A 21,323-nucleotide genomic window follows, 5' to 3' on the forward strand; every position below is an offset into this window, starting at 1 on the left:
TTCATCTCGCTCACACTCATCCACCCACAGATGGCTCAGGATTATCACTGCAGCACACAGAGCACTGGAAGGTCGGTCTCCACAATTCTCATCCAATCTATTTGTATCTCATGTAAAACTGAAGACTAAGATGGACAGTCTTTCCGTCTTTGGCTCCAAGGCTTTAAAACAGTTCACACTTAAGCTCTGTGGAGTCTTTAAAAACCTTTTAAGAAAAAATCAGCAGATTAAACCATTCTCCTTTTGTTTGAACATGGTTCTCTTTGGTCTTTATTGTGCTTTAATTGTTGTAAATAAACTTATTTATAAACGTACCCAGTGTTACAACCTACTGTAGCCTCTGAGCGACAGATACCTACGGTGCTGAGAGACGACGAGGTTTAAGCTGCTGTAGCAGACACCATTAATAAATGATCACAAGCGTGTTTTTGCACAGCTCTGTTAAAATAAACTCTTTTTGATTTGAATGCAAACACAGTATATATGCCAATATTGATGTATCCTTGATATATCAGTAGGGACTGTTGGCTGTTTAAAAGAAACATCAGTGAAAGTTAAAAAAATCAGCCATGACATTCAAAGTCTTCTACATGTTGAGCTTATTTATTACATTTCATTTCTTTGTATTCTTGGGACATGGTCCACACTTGGATGCTACACAGATACTCTTTCATTGACATGCACTGAAATACTATTTTGCACGATTGTGACACATTTAATCTAATAAGACCAAAACAAAACCCTGTAATGACAGCAGTGCATATGTGCAACTGCAGTTCTACAGGGTGGGCCATTTCTATGGATACACCATAATAAAATGGGAATGGTTGGTGATATTAAAGTCCTGTTTGTGGCACATTAGTATATGTGAGGGGGCAAACTCCTCAAGATGGGTGGTGACCATGGTGGCCATTTAGAAGTCGGCCATCTTGGATACGACTTTTGTTTTTTCAATAGGAAGAGGGCCATGTGACACATCAAACTTATTGGTAATGTCACAAGAAAAACAATGGTGTGCTTGGTTTCAACATAACTTTACAGTAGCTTTTCAACAACAACTTCCTATTGAAAAAACAAAAGTTGTATCCAAGATGGCCGACTTCTAAATGGCCACCATGGTCACCACCCATCTTGAGGAGTTTGCCCCCTCACATATACTAATGTGCCACAAACAGGGCTTTAATATCACCAACCATTCCCATGTTATTACGGTATTTCCATATAAATGGCCCACCCTGTATATTCACAACAGTAAGAGTAACAAACTGTGCTAACACAATATACATGAAATATGATCTGCTGACTAGTAGAAACTGTAGAAACAGCTTTAAGTACATCAGAAAATGTGATATGTAAATGATCGTTTGTAACTTGTCTTTAGGATTATTTCAATCAAATAAGCAAATGAAATGTAATCTGTGCACAGACAGAAGAAAAGCTTTTGATGGCTCAGCCCATGTTTCTCCAGATCTTGGCCCTGAAAGCCAATAAAGTTTTTCCTTCCAATTTAAAATAACTCACAGTTACTAAAACAGGAGACCATTAATAAGTAAAGTGAGACCTTTTATGTATCCAGCTACAAAGAGGACTGCTTTGAACGAACCTGCGTGCATACACCTGCACTATATTTTTCTACTTCTTCCTGTCGATCTTGCTCATCATGGCTTTGACATCCACTGGAGCGGAGGCAGCGGCAGCCTTGGCTTTTTCCTCCTCTTCTTGCTGCCAGAGGATGATGGGGTGGATGCCCAGGCTCCGGTTCAGAGCATTCTGCTCCAGATTGGCAGGACTTGGATGAAATACAAACATTAATGACAAAAAAGCCTCTTTCACCAGAGTAAAGTTGTGAAACACACATTGCTTATCAATTGTAGAATCTTGTGCTCTTTACTTGTCCTGTCCCTGGTTTGGGTTCAAATGATTAGACGGTAAACCTGTTTGACCACTATAGGCACAGGAGGAGCAACTGGTGACACACAACGCAGAAAATAATATTTGAATTTGATGCCAATCCAAATGGTGCGAAGGGAGGGCTTCTAAAAATACATCAGATCTCAGTGGGTCTGTCGACCAGACTTAAACATGTAAACATCCCTCATGCTGTCTCATCTTAAATGTTCTTATCTTCAATTTGAAAATGACGCTATCATTACAGGAGCTTCTATCCCATGAATGCTGGAGAAGTTTTATTTACTTTGTTTTCCCATTGCAGTGACGCGGTGCTTCTCCTCTTTCTGTCTTCTTTTTCTTTTAGTCTTCGTCTTTTTCATATAAACTTAAATTCCAAGCATTTTTTACTTGAGCCACAGTGAAGGTCTCAGAGGAACTGATATCTCAGTCTGAGTATCGCTGGTTTTTAACGGTCATCACTCTTGTGGAAACAAGCTACACCTCTTCTGGCTTCCCCTGCGGACTTCAGACACTATTCAGTTTCATACAGTCATCCTTTCTTATTAACTGCAGGCCTCTCTCTTACAACACTGTCACCACTTCCTGTTTCAGCCTGGATTTAAACATGTCTCCTTATATAGAGATCTGTATGGAAAGATGGATGTGTCAATTCCAAAAGTTTGTGATGTAGTCGGATTACTATTATGAAGGATCCAGGCAAAAAGTACTGCCTGTGTGTACGTCAGTACTCGTGGTAATATATCCCAATATAGTAAGAGGTTCCTTCCCTGTTATTCCTGTTTGGATCATTTTAAATTGGAATAAGTGGTACCTGAAATTCAGGTTCTGTGTCTACATTATGTAGAATACTAACCTGAAGTTGTGCGGTTCAGGGTTCAGTGCCTTCTTCTGGATGTCCTTGTATGTAGGTGACTTGAGGTAACGGAAGAACGTGTCCTGTGCCAATCAAAAACACGAGCATGCTAGCAACCTCCACGTTTTGGTATGAACAGATCATTTTTGATCCTCACACCAATCTTGAATCTGGACACACCTTTTTCATGAGCAGGAAGACGTGCGTCTGTGCTGCTTCCAGCACATAGCGGTGAGGATGGTCCAGACCTTTCACTGTCAGACCCATTGTCCTGCCATCAATGTTGATCCAGCGGGGGGCGCCAGGGGCCAGGAAGGTCCTGCATGCACACAGATTCTACATCAATCTCCTCCATGGCTGAAAGTTATAGGAGTGAAGATTTAGAAAACCTGAAATCAATTTAAAATGACCCCGTCTTCCTCCCCTCACCGCAGCAGATGGCCCCGCCCCTCCCTGAGCCTGGTTCTGCCGGAGGTTTCTTCCTGTTAAAAGGGAGTTTTTCCTTCCCACTGTCGCCAAAGTGCTTGCTCACAGGGGGTCATATGATTGTTGGGTTTTCTCTGTAAGTATTAATGAACGACCTACTGTACAATATAAAGCGCCTTGAGGTGACTGTTGTTGTCATTTGGCGCTGTCTAAGTGAATTGAATCAAAAGCTACTGTAAAGTGTGAAAATGAATCTCATGTGAAACAAAGATGTATTGTGTAACCAGGATGGCTGGACGGGTCTCAAGAAAACACAAAATGTGGAATTTAAATGTAAAAATGTGGAATGTAAAAGAAAGTAAAATAATTAATAGAAATCAAAGAAAGAAGAATGAGGTTAGATTATTTGTCTTACTTGAAGATGGTCTCAGCTTTTGTTGACATAGACGATGAGGTTCCCCACTTCAGTTCTTCTGCTGCTTCCCAAAAAGCCAAGTTCTCACCTGATGTGCACACACCATATGCCACATTAGATCCTAATAAGTATGACAGTTTTCTGACTTATGGAGTTGTCATTGTACATGTACAACAAAATCATGTGGGGCTCCACGCCAAATGTGCAGGGATAAAATATAAATAGTAAGACACTATAAGACACTGGTGGTTCCTCTAACCCCACCAGTGGAGCCAAAGTGTAACATTTTTGTCAAATTATGGAAACCTCTCCACAATCGTTGGCACGAAGATCTGACAAAACTAAAATAAACTGTGAAGACTGAATAAATACAAATGAGCTCTATGTTGAATAATAAGGGTCCTGATGTTTATTGTGAAAGAAATATGGCTGACGTGGGTGTTTCACAGTTTAGTTGAAACATCCATGTTCCCTTTGTTTTATCTACCACCCATCACCATGATAAAGTATAAATGTGTCCTAAACTTCACTGCATTTAGCTAAACATGGATAAAACTCCATGCTTGTAGTTGTTTAGTCATGCAGAACTCTCAACTCTACCAAGAAGAGAAACTGTGATGAACGACATTTGTTGACGTACCACTGAACTCCTTCTTAAGGAAGATCTTGAAGTCATCTCGCCCTCGCAGGTCACTCAGCAGCTCGAATAAGCTGAAGGACCAGCGCTCCACACGCATTTTAGTAGGAACTTCAACCCTAAGGATAAACACAGGTTCAGTCACTATTGGGGCATCCATCATCATCCTGCCGTGGTCCCTGGGTTCACCCAGGGTTTGAAGTTTGGTTCTGAACTTTTTATTTGTTCCTTTATAAGATAATCGTCTTCTAGTTCCTGAAAATGTTGTTTTCTAGGGACTCTGTTGTTTTTGCATTTTGGTCATAGCAGTGTCTCTTTTGTGTCCAGCTTCTGTTATCCTTTCAGTCTTGTGCCTGTCTTGTCTCTCTGTGCCTGTCTCTTCTCTCTGTGCCTGTCTCGTCTCTCTGTGCCTGTCTCGTCTCTCTGTGCTGTCTCTTCTCTCTGTGCCTGTCTCATCTCTCTGTGCCTGTCTCGTCTCTCTGTGTCTGTCTCGTCTCTCTGTGCCTGTCTCGTCTCTCTGTGTCTGTCTCGTCTCTCTGTGCCTGTCTCGTCTCTCTGTGTCTGTCTCGTCTCTCTGTGCCTGTCTCGTCTCTCTGTGTCTGTCTCGTCTCTCTGTGCCTGTCTCGTCTCTCTGTGTCTGTCTCGTCTCTCTGTGCCTGTCTCGTCTCTCTGTGCCTGTCTCTTCTCTCTGTGCTGTCTCGTCTCTCTGTGCCTGTCTCGTCTCTCTGTGCTGTCTCTTCTCTCTGTGCCTGTCTCGTCTCTCTGTGCTGTCTCGTCTCTCTGTGCCTGTCTCGTCTCTCTGTGCTGTCTCTTCTCTCTGTGCCTGTCTCGTCTCTCTGTGCCTGTCTCGTCTCTCTGTGCTGTCTCGTCTCTCTGTGTCTGTCTCGTCTCTCTGTGCCTGTCTCGTCTCTCTGTGCCTGTCTCGTCTCTCTGTGCTGTCTCGTCTCTCTGTGCCTGTCTCGTCTCTCTGTGTCTGTCTCGTCTCTCTGTGCTGTCTCGTCTCTCTGTGCCTGTCTCGTCTCTCTGTGCTGTCTCTTCTCTCTGTGCCTGTCTCGTCTCTCTGTGCCTGTCTCGTCTCTCTGTGCTGTCTCTTCTCTCTGTGCTGTCTCGTCTCTCTGTGTCTGTCTCGTCTCTCTGTGCCTGTCTCGTCTCTCTGTGCTGTCTCGTCTCTCTGTGCCTGTCTCGTCTCTCTGTGCTGTCTCGTCTCTCTGTGCCTGTCTCGTCTCTCTGTGCCTGTCTCTTCTCTCTGTGCTGTCTCGTCTCTCTGTGCCTGTCTCGTCTCTCTGTGCTGTCTCGTCTCTCTGTGCCTGTCTCGTCTCTCTGTGCTGTCTCTTCTCTCTGTGCCTGTCTCGTCTCTCTGTGCCTGTCTCGTCTCTCTGTGCCTGTCTCTTCTCTCTGTGCTGTCTCGTCTCTCTGTGCCTGTCTCGTCTCTCTGTGCCTGTCTCGTCTCTCTGTGCTGTCTCTTCTCTCTGTGCCTGTCTCGTCTCTCTGTGCTGTCTCGTCTCTCTGTGCCTGTCTCGTCTCTCTGTGCTGTCTCTTCTCTTTGTGCCTGTCTCTTCTCTCTGTGCCTGTCTCGTCTCTCTGTGCCTGTCTCGTCTCTCTGTGCCTGTCTCTTCTCTCTGTGCTGTCTCTTCTCTCTGTGCCTGTCTCGTCTCTCTGTGCCTGTCTCGTCTCTCTGTGCTGTCTCTTCTCTCTGTGCCTGTCTCGTCTCTCTGTGCCTGTCTCTTCTCTCTGTGCCTGTCTCGTCTCTCTGTGCTGTCTCTTCTCTCTGTGCCTGTCTCGTCTCTCTGTGCTGTCTCTTCTCTCTGTGCCTGTCTCGTCTCTCTGTGCCTGTCTCTTCTCTCTGTGCTGTCTCGTCTCTCTGTGCCTGTCTCGTCTCTCTGTGCTGTCTCTTCTCTCTGTGCCTGTCTCGTCTCTCTGTGCCTGTCTCGTCTCTCTGTGCTGTCTCGTCTCTCTGTGCCTGTCTCGTCTCTCTGTGCTGTCTCTTCTCTTTGTGCCTGTCTCTTCTCTCTGTGCCTGTCTCGTCTCTCTGTGCCTGTCTCGTCTCTCTGTGCCTGTCTCTTCTCTCTGTGCCTGTCTCGTCTCTCTGTGCCTGTCTCGTCTCTCTGTGCTGTCTCTTCTCTCTGTGCCTGTCTCGTCTCTCTGTGCCTGTCTCGTCTCTCTGTGCCTGTCTCGTCTCTCTGTGCCTGTCTCGTCTCTCTGTGCTGTCTCGTCTCTCTGTGCCTGTCTCGTCTCTCTGTGTCTGTCTCGTCTCTCTGTGCCTGTCTCTTCTCTCTGTGCTGTCTCGTCTCTCTGTGCCTGTCTCGTCTCTCTGTGCCTGTCTCGTCTCTCTGTGTCTGTCTCGTCTCTCTGTGCCTGTCTCTTCTCTCTGTGCCTGTCTCGTCTCTCTGTGCCTGTCTCGTCTCTCTGTGCCTGTCTCGTCTCTCTGTGCCTGTCTCTTCTCTCTGTGCCTGTCTCGTCTCTCTGTGCCTGTCTCTTCTCTCTGTGCCTGTCTCGTCTCTCTGTGCCTGTCTCGTCTCTCTGTGCCTGTCTCTTCTCTCTGTGCCTGTCTCATTTGTTGTCCTGTGTTCATCGCTCTGTTTTTTGTCCCTGTGTCATGTCTGTCATGTCTCTGTGTCTGTTTGTCCCCACTGCTGCTTCAACACCAGCAGCATTAAAACACATGTTTACAGTGTGTGTAAAACAATAGTTTGGACATATCAGGATGTTTCACTCTTCACATCAGGGTCACAAAGGTGGAACATGTTTCATCACTCATGTTTGGGTAGCAAAGGCTCAGACCTTTATCCATCTTTCATGTACAGAAACTTTTAATAAACACGGGAAACAACACAAACTGAGTGCCCATCCCATTTTATTCCCCAGCTGACTGCATACTGGGGTATGAGGGACTTTTTATAATTCATTCATTTCTTTTAAACGACTTTCCAAATAAACACACTTAAAATGTTAGACTGCAAAGACTCATCGGTGCTGCTGCTGAAATTGGTACACTGTTGTTTTGTTTTTCACCTTCTCATGTTGAGAGTCCAGTATGCATCATGGTCTGTTTGCCAGGGGTTGCTGGGCACACAGGAAGCCAGGAATGGGTCATGATTTTTGTAGGTTGTGATGTATTTGACCAGCCTGCAGAGACAGAACTGTTATTAGCTTCATTTATTTTCTAGTTGAGGATGTCAAAACCAGGCAGCACAGCCGCGACAAAAGGGGATGCATATATATGTTCATTTAAATGTACTTTATTTTAACTAATGATGATAGTACTCTTAGTGCTGTGGGTGAGCACTCGAGTGAAGAGATTTCTCAGAGTTTTTAGTACTGAAAAAACAAAAAGGTGTTTAAAAAAGCGAGTGACAGAGTCACTGAGCTATGAGGGCTTTTTTAGAGCAGTGGCTCACTGGGACCAGCTGTTTTCCAGCTGTGCTGATTAGAAACAAGCCACACCCCCTCTCCAATATCCTGAGAAAAGCCACACAGACAGAATGGAAAGGAGCTGGTAAGGCTCACCACTGGGACCCTCCAAACTGTGACTGAAATGCTCTTTGTTTCTCCTCATTTCACTCAAAATATTACACAAAGTCACCTACAAGTATTGTTTTTATTAGGAGAAGTAATTTTATTGTTACAAGTGTTAGATGCAGTATGGCAAAGCTGCAGTTTTGACATTTGAACTCGTGTTTCTCTGCAAAGTGCGCAACGACCTGAATTTCCCAGTTGTATCTTGGACTTTTGCAACTGTTCCTTCTAATGATTTTTCAAATGTCTCATAGTGATGTCGAGTCATCCATGTAGTGTCCACAGCTTATCTTAGTGAGGGTCTAAGGGGCAGCAGTCCAGGCAGAAGAGCCCAGACCTCTCTCTCATGGGGGGTCATATGATGGTTGGGGTTTCTCTGTCGTATTATTGTAGGGTCTACATTACAACATAAAGCGCCCTGAGGAGACTGAACCTCCTCTGTTTCTGCAGGAGGGCACTCAGAGAAAGTTGGAAGTTGGAAACCCTTCACCTAGGAGGCACCTGGGTGGCGTTCCAAACAGATGCCTCAACTGACTCCTTTAACAACCCTGGACCCCTGCTGTACTGTATGACCAAGCTTGTCTCCACATCTCTGATGGAGAGCCCAGGAACTCTCTGCAGGAAGTGCATTTCCAGCACTTGTATGTAGTGCTGGGCAATAAAATGATGACATCATTTTTATTGAGGGGAAAAATACTGATGATGGCTTTAAAATTCAGACAGTACTCGTGGCCTTAGGGCTGATGTAACATCACCACAGACAGATACTGTATCAACTTCTCAAGAAGAGACAATATCAAAGACACACTGTCAGAAACTCTCTGCGGCATATGTTGCAAACTGGTTTTATCTGTGCTTGGTCTGACTGGAGAAACCTAAATCACTTCCACACTTCTGACAGCATCATGAGACGTCTCTTAACAACCTTCAAAAATACCACGACAGTGGAAAGTCCGCTCAACTGTCTTTCCTAAAGTGAACTATCTTGCTATGGGCTACCTCTGTAACACTGCCACCAGTCCGCTTCAGAAAGGGTTTCAGTACAGCAGGTGATTGGCTGTAGCTCAGGAGGTAGAGCAGGTCCTCTGGTGATTGAAAGGTTGCTGGTTCAATCTCTGGCTCTCACATTGGGCAAGATACGAACCCCAAGTTGCTCTCTGATGCATCCATCAGGGCATAAATGAGTTAGTTAAAAGCATAGACAAAAGTGAATGTGTCATGTTGTATAAAATGCTCTGTGAGCTATATAAGACTCAGTCCATTTACCATTGTTATCTGCAAAAGAGCATCTACTGAAGCTGTGAGCAGGGAAAGGTATTTGTCATTCATGCAATACTGGGGAAAAAACAAATAATTTCAGGTACTATTCTCTTTAAAAAGGATAAAGATTTATGGAGCATTCCTAGTTCTGCATTTCTTCTTAATTTTATGACTAACATATTTGCACTGTTGAGCTGTTTTACTGTTTTGTTGTTGATGATTTGGCAGGATGGTTCATTGGTAGAATTTTATCTATGAATCTATTTGTAGTTTACTTACCTTTTATTTATCAGATGTTCGATAAACAGTTTAGTCACAGACTTCAGTCTCAGGACTTCATACATTCACCGTTCCATTAGCTCGTGTAGAGCTTGGAAAGAAGGAAATCTCACTTCCTGCCCATCTTCATCACAGAAGGACTTTCAAACTTTAAAAGATGTACAAATGACTATTTGAAATCATTTCATCATATTTTATTGTTTCTTTCACTGTTGTAATGTTATTATTACAGTTCTGATTGTTCTGCAAACTGGAAACAAACCTGATTTTTAGGAAATTTCTATTTTATTACTTTTATTGTTAGTGGGGTTGTTGGATTACAGATTTTTAAGAGTTAGAGTAGTTAGAATTCAGGTAGCTAGTTATTGCAGGTATTAATGCACACCTACCTTATATCGTTTTATTTTTCCACCTTAACATTAAACTTGTTTTACACTTTTTTAAACATAAGTTCATTTCCTCGTTACTTTGAAATATCGATGCTTTTATTGAGGAAATGTGTTCGATTTAATTCTGCAGTGATGCGACACTGAAAACTAATTCTGTGGTTTTCAGCCAGTGCATTGTTTTATGTTTGTACTTAAACATATTTGTACTGTCAAACACACCATACACTGTTAATTTGAGTTTACTGTATTTTTAATACCTGTAAACCAGTAATGTGCCATAATTTTTAGGGGAAATTATGTATTTAATTTCTGTTAGTTGTTAATAATAAATCTTTGAACCTGTTCTTTCAATTAGTATCAAAGCAGATGCCTGCTTAGAATATTGATATGAAACTATATCTGATATAATCTCATTCTGTTACTGCCTAGAGCCTTAAACTAGGGTAAACTAGATAAACAAGGTCTCACTATGGTACAGGGACCCCAACACCCTTTAATAATGGGCCTAATAACCCATGCTCCCAACACACCTCTTACAGAAAAGGGGCCACAGTCAGTCACATCACAAAACAGTTGTAGACTGGTTGGACAAACCTCATACACCATATCCTAAATATCCTCAAAAGGACAAAGATCTGTTCCACTGGTCCACAACCAGGACATAAGCCATGTTGTTCCTCCTGATCCTGAGGTTAAACTAAAGGGTGAAATCTGCTCTCCAGTATCCTGGCCGCACACCTTCCAAACAAAGTATAAGCTGGAAGACACCTCCGGCACTCCTTAAAAAGCACCAACTACCACCACAGTTCCCAATCCAAAGGCCACGCCCCGTCTATGTGTGTGTGTGTGTGTGTGTGTGTGTGTGTGTGTGTGTGTGTGTGTGTGTGTATGAGAGAGAGAGAAAGGCCCAGGAGACCCAGGCCATCCATAGCAACCCAAGAGAAGTCCCAAGGCCACATATTCTAATGACAACTGCATGCCCACCTAAGCAGAAGGAGAAAGCCCCGGATGGAGCCCTCATGTCCAAAGGGCAAGAGCCCCAGAGAACCAGAGGCAGGGGGCAGCTGACACTACCAGCAAGCTAAGAACAGGGCCCTATGTTGCTAAAAACTGCTTGGTACCTGGAAGCCTTCTTGGCCACTGGGACAAAACCCAATGTGTATCCAGTGTTGGGAAGGTTACTTTTAAAATGTATTCCACTACAGATTCCGTTACGTTACTCAATGAGAGTAACGTATTCTGAATACTTTGGATTACTTAATATATTATCATGCTTTTTATAACTACATGAATGTACTATTGCTGTGTCATTTATTACTGAAGGTTACTCTCCATACCAACACCAACTAGATGTGTAGGTGGACATTAGGTAAGGCTGCACTTTTTGCAGCGATCTTGTATAGAAAACTATTCCTCGCGTATATGAAACAGGTCCGCGGCTCCGAACCGTAGTAAAGGGACCTCTGGCTAATACGTCGGGTTCGTGTCGGGCTCGTAGCTGAAAACTAGCTTTACTTTGTTGTCTGGGTCAACTTTGCTAGTGAGAGACAGAGAGAGGCGTTGAAAGGCTGCTGCAACAGAACTTATTGTTTCGGAGGAAAACACGAACACGGTGCACAGTCGAGTCTTAATAGTGTACTTACAACTGGGCTTGTCAGGCTCTCTGTTTGGCTGCAGTGGTTATTATTATATTTACATGCTTCCAGCTCCCGTTTCTGCTCGGTGACAGCTCGTACTTTTCCTTTCTCTACCTCCCTCGCTCACAGACACATCACGGGTAATCGCTTTATTTCAACAAAGAAACTGTATTCTGAATACCACCTTTTTTAAACAGTAACTGTAATTCAATACAGTTACTCATATTTTGTATTTTAAATACGTAATGCTGGCACATGTATTCTATTACTCCCCAACACTGTGTGTAGACAGTGAACTGACGGGTCACACCTATCACTGAGGGTGGAATATCTCCTGATACTCATTCCTCAAGCTGTGTGTTGAGGTCAGTCCAACTATATATGGCCAGTATTGCATGTTCCAAGTACAAATTTACTCAACTGAATATCACATAGCATAGCATCAGACCCCTGCAGCTCCCTTTGGTGGATCTACAGAAGTGCAACCACCAACTACAGCAATCAGCATAGAAGTGGCTACCATTTCACTTGTGTATGGACATGGACACAGCGTGAATGGACACAGCGTGTCCTGGGTCTGCCCCGGGGCCTCCTCCCGGTGGGACATGCCCGGAACACCTCACCCAGGAGGTGCCCAGGAGGCATCCTTGTCAGATGCCCGAACCACCTCAGCTGGGTCCTTTCGATGTGGAGGAGCAGCGGCTCTACTCTGAGCCCCTCCCAGATGGCTGAACTTCTCACCTTATCTCTAAGGGAGAGGCCAGCCACCCTTCAGAGGAAGCCCTTTCCTGCGCTTGTATCCACGATCTCGTTCTTTCGGTCACTACCCACAGCTCGTGATCATGGGTGAGGCTAGGGGCGTAGATTTGACCGGTCTGTCGATCTCCCGCTCCCTTCTCCCATCACTCGTGAACAAGACCCCGAGATACTTAAACTCCTCCACTTGGGGCAGAAACTCGTCCATGACCCAGGGTGGGCACTCCACCCTTTTCCGGCTGAGGACCATGGCCTCAGATTTGGAGGTGCTGATCCTCATTCCCACGGCTTCACACTCGGCTACGAACTGTTCCAGTGCAGACTGGGGCCTCTGCGCGGCGTTCCCAGCGCACCCTCATTGTGCGTTTAGGCATGCCACGTCTGTCCAGCGTCCTCCCCCGCCACCTTATCCAACTCACCACCAGGTGGTGATCAGTTGACAGCTCAGCCCCTCTCTTTACCCGAGTGTCCAGAACATATGGCCTTAGTTCTGGTGATCCGATTACAAAATCGATCATTGACCTGCGGCCTAGATCATCCTGGTGCCACGTGCACTTATGGAAACTCTTATGTTCGAACATGGTGTTCGTTATGGCTAAACTGTGGTTTGCACAGAAGTCCAATAACAAAGCACCACTCTGGTTCAGATCCGGGAGGCCGTCCCTCCCAATCACGCCCCTCCAGGTCTCGCTGTCATTGCCCATGTGAGCATTGACATCTCCCAGTGGGAAAACAGAGACCCCAGGAGGAGCTCCGGAACCCCACCCAGAAACAAGAAGGCTGGGTACTCTAAACCACCACTCGGCGCATAAGTGCAGATGGTGGTCAGGACCCGTTCCCCGACCCGAAGGCACAGGGAACAAACCCTCTCATCCACTGGGAGAAACCTCAACATACAGGCAGCAAGCCGAGGGGATACCAGGATACCCAGTCCATCCCGCCGCCTCTCGCCAGGGGCAACTCCAGACTCCAGCCCCTCTCCAGGAGACTGGGTTCAGAGCTCAAGCCGTGCGTTGAGGTTAGCCTGACTATATCTAGCTGATACCTCTCAACCTCATGCACTAACTCAGGTTCCTTCCCCACCAGACAGGTGACATTCCATGTCCCAATTGCCAGTCTTGGTAGCCGGGGATCGGTCCGCCAGGACCTCCACTCCTGGCTGCTGCCCTGCTCACAATGCAACCGACCCCTACGGTGCCTCCTTTTTAGGGCCGTGCCCGGCTGGGCCACATGGACTAAGGCCCAGCCACCAGACGCTCGCCCTTGGGCACCCTCCAGGGCCAGGCCTGGCTCCAGGGCGGGGCCCTGGTAACTCTATCCCGGGCAGAGTGAACTGTTCCCTCGATGGTCTTCTCATAGGGGTTTTCTGAATCACTCTTTGTCGATATATCCCAGTTTTTAAAACCCAACGAACAAGTAGAACCAAAGTTCAGTTCAATTCAGTTCATTTACACAGCGCCAAATCACAACAACAGTCGCCTCAAGGTGCTTTATATTGTAAGGTAAAGATCAGCTGATAGCACAAAGAAACCCCAACAATCAGATGACCCCTATGAGCAAGCACTTTGGTGACAGTGGGAAGGAAAAACTCCCTTTTAACAGGAAGAAACCTCCGGCAGAACCAGGCTCAGGGAGGGGCGGGGCCATCTGCAGGGTTAATCTGTGTCTTGGTACCAGAAAGAAACTTACGCTCCCAGGGAGACGCTAGATTTGACCTTGGACCTCATGATAGCTTGTTGATAGAACATGTTCTAGAAAAAACACACACAGAATTGTTATTTGGATTATTTCCATTTCTAAAGTACCTTTGTACCTATGTACAGCTAAAGCTGTGTATTTATGCATGCATACTTTTAATTTTTCAATAGCAACTCAAATTAAGACTTACCTTGCGTCTATAGATATCAAAAGTGATTTTCTGAAAGAAAAGAATTATAAAATCAAAAGTTTTCATGGAAGCATTTTTTTGGTGCAGTAGTACTCGTTATGTGATAAGCTTAACAAGTATGATTAAATACAGAAAGACGTTTTGATGCTACGGGTCTAGATCTACAGCTCAGGTCTGCTGAAGCAGAAATGGTTCCTCTGGGGTAAATGATTATTTAACTTTGCAAAGCTTTTTGACAATTGCAGCCAAATATCAATATCAGTGCTTTTCCCCAATGCTAGAATTGAATACGTTTTCTAAGACAGAGACAGACAACCACAAACTCTAACATTCACACCTATAAACAATTCAGACTCATTATTTCATCAAACATGCCTTTGGCCAAATTGATGCCCCAGCAAATTTGGAGGTTTGATACCAGAACCCGCATGGTGTGAGGTAACAGTGGAACCCTGTACCATCAAACCATCCTCAAGGTTCAGCAGATAGCCCATTTCCATCCATCCATTTTATTCCATGTATCTAATTCAGGTTCTCTGGAGTGCTGGAGCCCATCCCAGCTGCCATGGGATGAAAGGCAGAGTACAGCCTGGACAGGTCGCCAGTGTGCTGCAGGACAGCCAATTTGGTTTTGCTCATTAGTACAATGACCACTTACCACAACACTATAATGTCACACAGTGGGAATATAAAGTCTTGCTACTTAAGCAAAGTTATTTCTGGTTTGCACATGTCTTTTCTTCATCACCATGGAGTTTGATCCATCGGTTTATTGGTCTCTTTTTTGTAGTTGTCTCGTTACCCTCCTGCTTCTGTGCCCATTACAAGGTTTCACTACTATGAAGCCTTGTTTGGACTTCTGTGAAGTACTCTTGTGTTCTTCATTTACTAAATTCTGGATCTGTGTTTATTTTCTTTCTGAGAACAAAACTGCCCTTTGTGTTTGCTCGTGTTATCTTTGTTTAATATTCAGATTTGTTTGATGATCTGACACATTGAAATGTGACAAACATGCAAAAAAGACATAAAGATTATGTCTCCACAGGTGGAGAACTTTCTCGACAGTTACCAGCCTTTCTAGGAATGAGTGTGGCAGTAAATCCACCCCAGAAATGACCCTGTGAAAACTTTTTCACCCCACTGTGTAGACACACATAAACCTTTCTGCATTACTCTTTCATGTTCATGTGAGAAAAGAGATCTGTGTTAGAGGAAAACAGAAGAAAGGGAAATGCAATAAATAAGTTTTCTGAATATCTTCATCCTGTAAAATACAGTATTTCCTTTGATATTTAAAATAAATACAGATATAGAAGGTTGAGCATCCAATCAAAACTCCAACTGAAGCTCTACTGCCATCACAAAATTACCAATGTAAACATGTAAACAGAAAAATGTAGCTTTTTGTAAATTTGGAAATATAATTAAAATCTGAAAACTGATGTGGAAATGGGTATTTACAGTATTTAGAGTATTTACAGTATCATAGTATTTAAATGGTATTTACAGTATTTAGAGTATTTACAGTATCATGGTATTTAAATGGTATTTACAGTATTTAGAGTATTTACAGTATCATGGTATTTAAATGGGTATTTACAGTATTTAGAGTATTTACAGTATCATGGTATTTAAATGGTATTTACAGTATTTAGAGTATTTACAGTATCATGGTATTTAAATGGGTATTTACAGTATTTAGAGTATTTACAGTATCATGGTATTTAAATGGTATTTACAGTATTTAGAGTATTTACAGTATCATGGTATTTAAATGGGTATTTACAGTATTTAGAGTATTTACAGTATCATGGTATTTAAATGGTATTTACAGTATTTAGAGTATTTACAGTATCATGTATTTAAATGGTATTTACAGTATTTAGAGTATTTACAGTATCATGGTATTTAAATGGTATTTACAGTATTTAGAGTATTTACAGTATCATGGTATTTAAATGGTATTTACAGTATTTAGAGTATTTACAGTATCATGTATTTAAATGGTATTTACAGTATTTAGAATATTTACAGTATCATGGTATTGAAATGGGTATTTAGAGTATTTAGAGTATTTACAGTATCATGGTATTTAAATGGTATTTACAGTATTTAGAGTATTTACAGTATCATGGTATTTAAATGGGTATTTACAGTATTTAGAGTATTTACAGTATCATGGTATTTAAATGGTATTTACAGTATTTAGAGTATTTACAGTATCATGGTATTTAAATGGGTATTTACAGTATTTAGAGTATTTACAGTATCATGGTATTTAAATGGTATTTACAGTATTTAGAGTATTTACAGTATCATGGTATTTAAATGGTATTTACAGTATTTAGAGTATTTACAGTATCATGGTATTTAAATGGTATTTACAGTATTTAGAGTATTTACAGTATCATGTATTTAAATGGTATTTACAGTATTTAGAGTATTTACAGTATCATGGTATTTAAATGGTATTTACAGTATTTAGAGTATTTACAGTATCATGGTATTTAAATGGTATTTACAGTATTTAGAGTATTTACAGTATCATGGTATTTAAATGGTATTTACAGTATTTAGAGTATTTACAGTATCATGTATTTAAATGGTATTTACAGTATTTAGAGTATTTACAGTATCATGGTATTTAAATGGTATTTACAGTATTTAGAGTATTTACAGTATCATGGTATTTAAATGGTATTTACAGTATTTAGAGTATTTACAGTATCATGTATTTAAATGGTATTTACAGTATTTAGAATATTTACAGTATCATGGTATTGAAATGGGTATTTAGAGTATTTAGAGTATTTACAGTATCATGGTATTTAAATGGTATTTACAGTATTTAGAATATTTACAGTATCATGGTATTTAAATGGTATTTACAGCATTTAGAATATTTACAGTATCATGGTATTTAAATGGTATTTACAGTATTTAGAGTATTTACAGTATCATGGTATTTAAATGGTATTTACAGTATTTAGAGTATTTACAGTATCATGGTATTTAAATGGTATTTACAGTATTTAGAATATTTACAGTATCATGGTATTTAAATGGGTATTTACAGTATTTAGAGTATTTACAGTATCATGGTATTTAAATGGTATTTACAGTATTTAGAATATTTACAGTATCATGGTATTTAAATGGTATTTACAGTATTTAGAATATTTACAGTATCATGGTATTTAAATGGTATTTACAGTATTTAGAGTATTTACAGTATCATGGTATTTAAATGGTATTTACAGTATTTAGAATATTTACAGTATCATGGTATTTAAATGGTATTTACAGTATTTAGAGTATTTACAGTATCATGGTATTTAAATGGTATTTACAGTATTTAGAGTATTTACAGTATCATGGTATTTAAATGGTATTTACAGTATTTAGAGTATTTACAGTATCATGGTATTTAAATGGTATTTACAAACCATTTTTCACTCATACAGTGCTTTATAAGATTAGACTGAGTCTCCAGAAAAAGGATTTTAAGTTCATGTAATCATGTAACACCGTCGTGGCTCCACACCTGTTTGTGGGTTTCTATGTTTACTGACCTTTCACCTCATCTGTGTTTGGGTCAATGAGCCTCTCTGGACCACAGTCCATGGCACTGTGAGCACAACGCTGGACACACAGAACACACATTCAAGATAAATACAGTCTAAATAATACAATTACAGATCATGATTATAAATGAGATTAAAACATGTAGACAGCACAGAGTTTGAAAGACTGACCGGAGGCCTGTTTACCACCCAGTACGCCCTCTCCTGGCAGTCAAACACCACGCGATCTGGCTTCTTCCTCTCTTTGCCAGCCCTGACACATGTACAAGCAGGTAAGTGGGGTATTAAGAGGAAATCATCAGTGAAAACCTAAAACCAAACAACAGAAGTGCCTACAAGACCCGTCACAGCATCAGGACCAATCACTGTACATTAGTGACCACGCTGCAGCAAACTGCACTTTAAGAAATAGTCTCAAAAACCAATCTGTGGTGGCAGCTGGGATTATAGTGCACACGGCATGTGCAGCAATTCTAAGATCTATGCAGGAAGTTGGAAAATACGGTGCCATCAGATGACTGTGGCAAACCAAAGCCCATGTTACTTTGTACTTTGTATCATGGCTGTTGCTTAACCTGACCCCAAAATTGGTTTGTTACACAGAACCATCGATCCAGGTGTGTCCATCCTCCTCTCCCTCCCACTGTCTGTCTCTATCCAACAGTTTAACAGCCAGGTAAGCTGATTCCCTCGTCCCACTGCAGTTTAAGGTCTGGGATTGATTGTGTCAAACTTGCATTTAAAGGAAGAAAATTTAACTTCTTCAGAGATAAAAATCAAAATGATCAAAAATATTTTAAAGAGGAAACGGCTGAAAAGGTGAGATAATAAATACCAAAAGTGTCCAAGAATAAGGGCTTCTGTTTCAGTTTCCTAAATATAACTCACCAATCGTGTCCATTTAAAGCAGTTCCACTGCTTTAGTATAATCCAAAAATCAAACGTTTTTACTCCCATCTATTACAATCTGTGATAGTGTCACTTACTTAAACTGTTCAGTTGCTTGCATCACAATGAAATCCCATTTGTGGTTCAGCCATTCATGGAGGTGATTGTAATGTGCCTGTTTGAAACACAAACACACAGCATGGAGCAGCAAGGTGAGAGTTTAATCAGCACGTGCTGACTGCATTCTTGTTATAACCAGGAGATGAAGAGAGCCTCCGATCGGTGAGACGCCAAAGAAACAGAAAGGTGAAGAGGAGGTGAGCATCAAAAAGACAGAAAGAGGGCCCACAAAGTAAAAGGAGCCACTGTGGCACAATCGAGGCAGAAGCTATGAGGCTGGTGACGTTTGAAAAGTTAAATGTCTTATGAATGAATACTTCATCACCATTTCATTCCTGCTGCTTCAAATAGAAAAACAGTAAAACAAGAAGAACCAAAATTGCACTGTTGGTTTGTGTCAGTATCATTCTGTGACATCAGCCTTCAACTTAAATCTTCCAGCTTAAATCTGAGAAGCCTTATTGAGTTGAAGACCAGCATACATAGACTTAATGTATTCCAGTTAATAATGGAATAATGACTGTGCTACTCATGCACTTACACATCTAGAAGCAGAAACATTGTCATACCTGTTCATATGGTTCCAGCACGCCCTTCTTCCGGATGTTGCGCTTTGCCAGGTAAATGGCTAAAACCACAAACCACAAAACCAAATAAAAACACAGTCAAAACACAAAAAGTAACTTTTATTCATCAGATTATTAGCTACAATAAACAAAACCAGTCTTTTTATGAACAACATTATTTTCTTTATAATTTACTGGTTTAAATGTGTTTGTTTAATATAAATCCTGTTAATTTCATAGTTGTTTCTATGTCCTCCAGGTTACTGCTTTATACTGTTACTATATTAAAGGTTTGGAAGCAAAGTGGTTCATTAGCAGCTTTAACTCACATGAACGATTTCAAATGATTCGATCTGTCCTACGATGTCATAAAATTAGCCCAGTGTTTCCATGCTGCAGACAACAACTGTGCGACCGCTGCAGCACAGTTCTGATATGATGTTGGCACACTGACTCAACACAGGCTTGTTTCTCCTGGGCTGCCTTTGTGGACCAGCTTTCAGGTGTTCCACTTCTTATTTGAGGAAATGTTTAACATTGAAAATATTAACGCTGTTTGCCGAGTGCATCATGGGAGGCTTTTTCAAAGCAGCTCCGTTCCCTTTGAACAAGATCAGGATTTGTTTCTGAGAAGATCAGGCGAGAACGTTTTTACTTATCTTTGTGGCAGAAAAAATTAAAATACAAAACTTTTGTCAATTAATTCAACTTAAATATATTTACCTAAAAACAGACAGTCAAGTTTTATTGTTAGTTTAAGTGAGTTATATCCATGAATACTCCTACCAGTTGTTCTCTGTATTTATTTATTGTTGCACACTTTCTGCAAATCCAATAAACTTAATTTCACTTCTCAAATATCACTGTGTGTGTCTCCTATATGATATATTTAACTGACATTTTTTATTGTAACAACCAACGATTTATACAGGAAAATAATGACTATTAACAAGGCTGCCCAAACCTTTGCATCCCACTGTAAATGTTTAATATATGGTGACTGAGGTATGACACCGCCTGCAGGTTCCTGTAGAAACAAAGTGCAGGTAAGTTCATATCACAGGATACCCACCATAATCAGAGTCGTCTGGGACCCATTTCTGTGTTGGCCAGAAGTAAGGAGTCTGAAAACATTGAAAATGAAACCGGTTATATGTCTGCTGTCAATGTTTAGTTAAAATGTCTCTGGACATTACTGAAACAACTAAATTACAGCAAACAGTCTAAAGAAAGCTCATGTCCTTCCCTGACCTTTAACTGTACGCACATTCTTTGGTTTTGTTTAATGAATAGTTTGCCAACATAGAACAGCCCACACACATAGACATGGCCAGCACAGAATTATTTTATGTCAAAAAACATAGTGCAAGCAAATCATTTCATTTCACAGGAGTTTATTCCCAATCGCACAACAATGTGTGTGTAGAACTCAGCATGGATGAGCACATGAAGTCATCAAACACGTGTCTGCTTTCCACTAACTGTGGATTACTTTAATGCTGGAGGCAAGTCTCTGCACTGCTGTCCCATCAGTCTGTTGTAGAAAAGGATGAAACGTTTTAGGACTTAAAAACAAAAACTCATAACGAGAATCAGTCAACACCTTGACAGTCAGTCAAGGTGTCAGAGAGTCCAGTTTCCTTCACCATCAAAGGCTCAGAAACTGTGACAGGAAGAGGTCTGCAGACCCAAAGACACGAGTGAACCAGAGGACAAGTTTCTGAGAGTTAACAGCTTGTGTGATGGTGGCTCACAGGACATCAGCTTCAAGCAGCTTAATAGTGGTCGTAGTAAGCAAGTCTCAGTTTCAGCTGTGAAGAGAAAACTTCAAGCTGCAGGTTTGACAGACTTCAGAATAGGACAAAGAGGCCTAGCTGGGCCATGAAACACCACCATTGGACTGCTGAAGACTGGAAGAAGGTATTATGGACTCATGGATCAACATTTGAAATCATGCAGGATCTTTGTACGCCGTCGAGTAGGTGAAAGGACGGTTCCACAGTGTGTGGCATCAACTATCAAACATGGAGGGGGAAGTGTGATGGTCTGAGGCTGTTAGCTGAATCCAGGGTCGGTGACTTGTACAGAGCGAGAGGCTCCCTGAACCAAAACAGCTACCACAGCATCCTGCAGCACCATGCAGGACCCTCTGATATGTGTCTAGTTGGTCAAGGGTTCATCCAAAACATAAATCCAAG

The 21,323-nt window shown here is 41.8% G+C and overlaps 1 protein-coding gene across 1 annotated transcript in view; it reads right to left on the reverse strand.

Annotated features, from left to right (window-relative positions):
* Positions 1-1,173: 1,173 nt before the first annotated feature.
* Positions 1,174-21,323, reverse strand: part of rgs9a (regulator of G protein signaling 9a) — a 34,454-nt gene continuing 14,304 nt past the window's right edge. The window contains exons 5-17 of the mRNA XM_084927145.1: positions 20,198-20,249; positions 19,129-19,187; positions 18,538-18,614; positions 17,723-17,804; positions 17,547-17,609; positions 13,968-13,997; positions 13,769-13,830; positions 7,255-7,368; positions 4,246-4,361; positions 3,606-3,693; positions 2,945-3,083; positions 2,765-2,847; positions 1,174-1,789 (exon numbers count right to left, since the gene is read on the reverse strand). Of these exons, the coding sequence (XP_084783271.1) occupies positions 1,633-1,789; positions 2,765-2,847; positions 2,945-3,083; positions 3,606-3,693; positions 4,246-4,361; positions 7,255-7,368; positions 13,769-13,830; positions 13,968-13,997; positions 17,547-17,609; positions 17,723-17,804; positions 18,538-18,614; positions 19,129-19,187; positions 20,198-20,249 (1,122 nt within the window). The 3' untranslated portion in view covers positions 1,174-1,632. The remainder of the gene's footprint in view (positions 1,790-2,764; positions 2,848-2,944; positions 3,084-3,605; positions 3,694-4,245; positions 4,362-7,254; positions 7,369-13,768; positions 13,831-13,967; positions 13,998-17,546; positions 17,610-17,722; positions 17,805-18,537; positions 18,615-19,128; positions 19,188-20,197; positions 20,250-21,323) is intronic.

This window comes from Perissodus microlepis, chromosome 4 (genome assembly GCF_051167445.1).
Source record: "Perissodus microlepis isolate ML-2025 ecotype Zambia chromosome 4, ASM5116744v1, whole genome shotgun sequence".
NCBI classification, from domain to species: Eukaryota; Metazoa; Chordata; class Actinopteri; order Cichliformes; family Cichlidae; genus Perissodus; species Perissodus microlepis.